Below are 7,310 nucleotides of genomic sequence, written 5' to 3' on the forward strand. Positions count from 1 at the left end.
CAATATCCTGATGTATTAATAACAAAGGGCATATGTACATCATAAGTGTCAGTGGAATATTTATTTTTAATTAACAATTTAAGTCATTGTTGTTGTGTTTTTTCTCTTCAACTTCACTCAAATGAGTTCAGTCAATCATGAAATACTAACGACCACCAGTCGCTGTAGTGTGAACCGGTGTCTATTAGATCCTCTCTCTCGGCCTACGAGTGGGTGACACCATCATCCATGATACGATGACCTGAACATCTCGACGACACAAATAAGCCATTTTGCAATCACTCGGCATGAGCCTTGCTTACAAACAAGGGTCAATATTTACCCCTCAGTGCACCCAGACCCCCGGTCGGAGGCCAAATTGGTGTTGCTGACCAAATTAAGAACAGATGACCTGATGTGGGTGTTAAGTGAACGGGGAGATGTCACTAGAATGCTAATCTTTTTTTTTTGCATACTGGTACACTGCCCCTTTGTTTTGTCCGTGCCTATTGGAGGATAACAAGAATCCATAAGCTCCTTATCACCACATTACAATTATCAGGGATGAATCAGGACCTGTGGCCCTGTGGACCTTGCTCTTATAGGACCGTTCCTCGTTTTGTCTGCAGCTCCACTGATGAAGAGGTTTTATTATGCATGCATGCAGCCCTTCATTGAGTATTACCAGCCCTTTCTTGAGAGGAGTCAGTCCAAACCTTAGCTGCAAAACAATTGACATATACCTCCCACACTCCAACTTCCAGAAGCAGAAGTAATTTCTGAAGAGGCTTTTGTTTTCGCAATGGAGAGACGTGATGAAAAGGATGCTTGAGTACGTCAAGTGAGGTGAAACGTCTTCTCGAAACTCAAGCAAGACCGGTTGCCTACATGCAGCTGTGCTGAACTCACGGAGATGCTCGAGTACACTTCACAAATTGCGGCATAGGAAGATAGTGCCGACCATTGTCATCCATGTAAACTTCTGAGTCAGGCACTTAGCCTGTCAGTCTTGGTTCCCTGTTTTCTGAGAAAATTCTAAAGAGCATGGTCTCCCAGCTGGACACAACTAAACTATAGTTCGTAGTTGTGGATGTTTCATGGATTTTTGGCCACATACACTGCAGCTCTTTTACCACAGAGGAAATGGCCGAAGGGGCTAAACAAAGTCTGTTCTCATTCATGAATCCTCTCATTTATGATGGATTTATCAAACATTAATGAATTGTAAAATGAACTGTATCTATATGGTGTTTTTCTAGTGTAATTGATCACCCAAAGCGTTTTACAGTACAAATCATACATTCGTACAGTGTAGCTTCACACAGCGCATCATCCGCCAGGGGGAGTTTCCGAGGGTCTTGCCCAAGGACACTTCGGGACGTGGACTGGAGGACCCGGCTATTGACTATATGGTCAGTGGACGACCCGCTCTGCACCTCCTGAGCTCACAGCTGCCACAATCCCTCAGTTATCAACATTTAGTTTCATCCATTAGTTACAACTGATGTAAGTGGTACGGTACAGTACAGTACATCAGCTTTTCTTGAAAGTGAGAGAATCATTTTGGTTTATTATAAATGTAGCCTGACAATGCAGCATAGTGTTAGTTTAGGCAAGGTGCTGACATCAGCTTTTTCAGCTTCACTTTGACTTTTTCGGACTCTTTCATGTTAATTCAGTAACACGTGTTTTTTTCTGTCTTGTCAGCTTAGCCAGACCAAAAGTCAAGGCTGTAATTGGCGCATTTGTATTATGGGATGTTCCACTTTGAAGGAACGCCTGCAGTGAAAGTGTATCTTTATGGTCCTCTTCATAAGCCTTTCTTGGGCATATGGCCAGAGAGTTACAGGGAAAACAAGACCCCCGCCCCCCTCGCCGACATTCAACACAGCATTTCTTTTGAAGATGCACTGACTTGTGTTGTATACCAGAGCTGCTCTGTATTAAAGGCCACATCATCGTCACGCTGTGTGGGTCCAAGGTGATAAATTTTCCACTCCAGTGTTATCGAGCCGTGGCGATACTAAATTCACCCCCGGAAGCTGCACTTCCACCAGCATGTGTGAGTTTTTCCAAAAACAAACTGCTAAATCAAAAAGGAATGAATTGGAGTGAAGGGACCATTCACGGGACCATTCACCATTGATATCGAGTGCATAATCTATTCATTAGCCTTGATGTGAACCACCGCTGACGACTTACAACCCCCATCATGCACCATAACAACCCTATGAACAATACCACGCCAATTCACCCACAGAGGCGGAGGCGCTGGAGGTTTCCGGTGTGTGTCAGAGGGAGACAGTGTCTTCAAGCGGGGGAACCTGTCACTGTTGTCACTGTGTTTGTGAGGGGTGGCCATCCATCACAGACTGTAGCGAAAGGGCAGGCCCAACCCAGCTCCGTGTTTACTACTCTCTGCTTTACAAGGTGTTGGGAAAATACACCTACGTGGGGTTTTGTGCAGGGAGGGGCAGGGGATAAGGCACAGTCAGACGAAAGATGGAGGCAGGGGGCCGACACCGGTAAACGGTCAAATTTTTCTCAAGAATGGCCGTCTTTTAATGAAGCTGCTTCATCCAAAAACCGCTCCAGCGCCCCAATCACTTACAGGTACAGATAGGAGCGACCTGGCACTTCACAGCTCCTCTTATCTGAAGAGAGCAGCCTGGCCTGAAGAGTTCTCAGAAAGCCTTTAGGACCAGGACCTTGGGGAGCAGCGAAACAATAAGCCTTCTTTAGCACAGTGAAAGTGACAGCATGGTCCTTCCCCCTCCCAGCCATTAAACCTCTGCTTGGATAAACAAGGGGAAGGCCCTTTATGAAGATGGAGAGGGTCACAAAGAGAGGAGCCATTGAGCCACTGAGGGGCCCGTCTTTGTTTTTGTGTTTCAGAGGGGTTTTCTCAAAGGATGCTCTGATATGAAGGGGGAGCTCTATTTTTGTCTTTAGATCCTCCTTACTGCCACTCTTCTCTCAGCCGTGCCAAAACAGAGATGTAAACCTAATTGACTGTGTCGTTTGCGCAAAGTGAGGAGACTTTAATTGTTTCATCCGGATTTGTTCACTAGCTGACGCATAGCGAAAGAATGTGCGAAATAATTTGCACCCGCTCTTCAAAGAAAAAAAGTGTTACTTCTTTTTCTGTTGCGACCTAATCTATTAAATTCCATGAATATCAAATCAGGAACAACAAGTGGTCATGACTTGTGTGAGTGTTTGCCTCTGGAGGTGCCACTGTTTGATGCTGTCAAAGGGAGGCCCCTGTCTTCTGGTGATGGGCTGCCAGGTCTGTTGATGGGTTGCCAGATTTGGGGCAACATGCTGTCGGAGCTGCCTTGTCTTGGGAGTGTGAATGAGGGGCACCTGTGACCCCGGGTCACGCTCTGCTTGTGGCTCGCTGTGTGAGCACCACGCTCAGGACACACGCTGGGACCATCAGGCCTTCAACTGTCCACTAAATGGACAAAGATTTCACTGGCTCTGCTGGGCTGCTGCTGCTGATGATGCCATTGTTAAAACACACACACACTTATATCATCAAATCATCTTATCTACAGTCTACAGCATTATATGGCTATCAGCAATCAGACATCTTAGTACCAGATAGAGGCAGGGAATAAACCTCAAAAAGTGAAGATATGATGCACTTAATCCTTAAGTAATATCTTGTGAAGAACTTCATTTAGGTTCACCGTCAGGGCCTATCCATTTCAGATTTCCCTTTTGGCAGGAGGGCAGGCAGGCCCGCGCGTGTCAACGGTCCTCCTCTCTGCCTGGCAGCACGCCTTGTGGGCTCAACACCACATCTCAGGTTCCTGACCACATTAGAGAGGTATTTATTTACAGCCAGAAAGCAGGTTTTCATGTCACTGCCAAGGGGATTACCAGGTGTGGACAAGGCACACAGGAGGGGGGATGAATTTTAACAGCCGCCGTGCAAGGGGTGTTAATTGAAAAGACTTTCCAAGGGTCTGAGATGAATCTAAATCCGTGGCCTTTTTTTAAAGCCTCTATATGAATGGACATTACCGTTGTAACCTGATGGGAGTTTTTTTTTGGTGGTAAGAAATGACCGAGACACCACTGCAGCAGATAGTGTTGTAAACATCATATAAACATTTTATTAATCTCAAAAAATACAGTGCTTTTCAAGAGCTTTCCAAGGATTCCCTGGACCACCTGAGCCAAATGCATTGTGCCATATCAAAAACAGAAAATCACAGCGAGAAAAAACACACCAATAATATCTCCTAATGCTCATATAAAAACACAAATATGTGTAAACATCCCTCTCAAGTAGGTTTTTTTAAAAACATTTACAAAATGTACAAAAATATGTTTTGTTGTGTGATAGTCCCCCCCCCCCCACACACACACACACACACAATCTGTTGAGCTGATTTTCTACCACGGTCTCCACACGGAGTCTGAGGTGACTGGAGGTGCAACAGGTGACACGTGGTGGCCGCTTTGTGCACTCACAGGTACGAGGGCCGCACTGGGAACAAGAAAAGTGAACTGTCCGTCTGGCATCGGCACAACTTGGAAGCCGCCGTAGAGCTTCATCGCTTCTGGGGGAACGTGCATCGCTGAGGCGCTCTTGCAAGGCATCTGTGTGGCTAAGGCAGCGGAAACCTGTGTGTTGGTCTGTCCAACTGTGCCTGGGTGAGGTCCATACAAGTTGATGGCACTGATCTGGGTCACGCAGGCCGCCAGGTGGCCGAGGAGGCGAGTCCTCACCTCTGTGTTCACCCCCTCACACGTGGACAGGAAGCGGGTGACCTCTCCAACACACTCACTGAACCCGGATCTGTATTTACCCAGGACGGATGGGTCTGTGTTCACGGCAGCTGTCGAAGGAAAAGAAAAAAAAACATTTAGAAACACAAGAGAGATTAGGGAATCAAAATATAAAGAATGTTATTACATTATATGATAAAAATATATATTTGTCTAATTTAAACTATGAATATCATCATCAACCTTAGATTGTTGTAGCACTTTGAGATTGCTTTTAGCGATGAAAAGTGCTCTATAAATGAATTATAGAGACACATCAACATGGTCAGTACCAGTCATCTGAAGTCGCTGCAGGTTCCTGAGGTGCTTCACGGTCATCTCCAGTATATCTGCCTTCTCCAGTTTGGAGTGTCTGGAAGTCTGAACGGTGAAAAGTGACACTTTTAGTATTTGCTCATATTGTTCCCCATCCATGTTGAACTGTCATAATATGAGCATGTTAAAGCATAGTAAACTGTGCATGTTAAAACATTGTCATTTTGCACGTTAAGGTGTAGTGATGTGTGCATGTTAAAAATTAGCTATTGGTGCAAAATGAAGTCGTCTGTGCTTACGTCTTTCTTGAGCGCGGCCAGGATGAGGGTCTTCAGCTGACCCAGACTCTCATTGATGCGCGCACGTCTCCTCTTTTCCATGATTGGTTTGGAAGACTTGAAAGACGAAAAAAACACACAGGTGAGAACTGATATCTTCTTAACAGACAGGTGCGTTCTGATCTAAATGAATAAAGAAAGACGCTCGGACAACCTACCTTTCTGTTCTCCGTCAGTGTCCGGGGTTTGTCAGGTGTGGGGTGTCCACTCGCCGGAGTGGCAGCCACGGAGGATGGGGAGGTCCTGTCCAAAGTACCGGCTGGCATCTTCAGGGTGTGTTCGAAACAGTGTAACAGAAGAAACACTAACACGTTGTTTTTTTTTACAGTAGCAGAAATGCTGCACAGCGATTTGTGGCTCCAGTTGAATGTGGTCCCGCCTCCTGCTGGCAAAACCTCGGTGCAGTTCACTGATGGCAAACGTCAGAAGTGACCTCTGTCTCCGCGCCAAGCCGACACCCAGTCCGCTGCAGCTCCCAGCGCCTCGGCTCTTACTTATAGAGCTGCAGGCTGCACGCGAGCGGCTCGTGTGCGGGTTCCCCGGGTTCCACCCGTCCGTCCAATGGGCGCGCGGGACGCGATGCCCGGGGAGGCGGTGGGCTCGTGCGGCGGGGCGCTCCCATTGGCTGCGCGTCAGGATGCCGGAGGAGAGGTTTTTTACTAAGAGAAGATGAGCCACAGTTCAAATGGAGGAAAAGTTGTTTCTGCTGCGTTAAAGCTGATGATTTAACTCGCATACCTGTAGATTAAGAGTGTGCAGTTTGAATTATTTTAATCTGCGGATAAAACTTTAGATAAACCCTTTGTCCACACCTGCCTATTTTGATTGAAAGGGAAATATTCTTTCAGCAGCCGTTACACCAAATTAAACTGCATTCATCTTAAAGACATTAGAGATGTTGTCACAAAAAGTACCACTCGCATCTTCTAAATCAAAAATGTGTCTTTCTCCATGTCATGCTGACAGGGTTCTGCCCACATGTCCAAAACTAACTCTGATGGAAGTGCAGAGTAAGTGCAGAGTAATTATCACCTTTAACTGTTCTGTTTATAGAAATTACTTCGGTGTGCCTCGTTTGCGCACACACACACACACATCCACACCCACACAAACACCCACACACACAAACACATTCTCACACACACACACACACACACACAAACACCCACACACACAAACACATTCTCACACACACACACACACACACACACACACACACAAACACATTCTCACACACACACACACACACACACACAAACACATTCTCTCTGTCACACACACACACACACACACACACACACACACACACACACACACACACACACACACACACACACACACACACACACACACACACACACACACACACACACACACACACACACACACACACTTTTCGGGGGTCATTGAGTGCTTCAGCCTGACACACTCCAGGCCTGATGTCCAGTGAAGAAGAAAATCTCTGACACACTCAGCTGTACTCTCACTGCCATGAACTCTGACACCTCCTGTCTGTTATCAGTGACAGGGCAGAACGCAGAGCCGGAGACTTGTTTCAATCCCGTCTGAATGTCAGTCAAAAAGGTCTAAGAAAATATTTTAGAGGATACAAAAATCAAATCTCCAAAATCAGTTTGGCAGCTTTTTGTTTTTTGTGAATTGTATTTATTTTTTAAGTAAATGTACTTTGATCTTTTTTTATAAAAACTTTTAGGATATGTCATTGATTATAAGATGCATTTTATGAAAAATATATAATTGTCTTAAGGTAACTAGGGTCCCAAACTCAAACTTGTATTGCTCTTTTTTGTCAATAATTACAATAACAGTCTCTATATATAGCAAAAAAAAATTGTTATCAGACATATACCAGAAAATATTATGTACATTCGTTCAATATAGAACCAAGTCAGCGGCGCCACTTAACATGCGTTT

At 45.4% G+C, this 7,310-nt stretch overlaps 1 protein-coding gene across 1 annotated transcript; it reads right to left on the minus strand.

The window, feature by feature from the left end:
- Positions 1 to 4,075: 4,075 nt before the first annotated feature.
- LOC118310287 (transcription factor HES-1-like) lies at positions 4,076 to 6,028 on the minus strand. Its single transcript, XM_035633083.2, has 4 exons — positions 5,534 to 6,028; positions 5,337 to 5,432; positions 5,055 to 5,142; positions 4,076 to 4,832 (listed from the first exon to the last, which is right to left on the minus strand). The coding sequence occupies exons 1-4, from the start codon at positions 5,639 to 5,641 to the stop codon at positions 4,387 to 4,389; spliced, it is 738 nt and encodes a 245-aa protein (XP_035488976.1). The 5' UTR covers positions 5,642 to 6,028; the 3' UTR covers positions 4,076 to 4,386.
- Between the last annotated feature and the right edge of the window lie 1,282 nt (positions 6,029 to 7,310).

This window comes from Scophthalmus maximus, chromosome 5 (assembly GCF_022379125.1).
Source record: "Scophthalmus maximus strain ysfricsl-2021 chromosome 5, ASM2237912v1, whole genome shotgun sequence".
Classification (NCBI taxonomy): Eukaryota; Metazoa; Chordata; class Actinopteri; order Pleuronectiformes; family Scophthalmidae; genus Scophthalmus; species Scophthalmus maximus.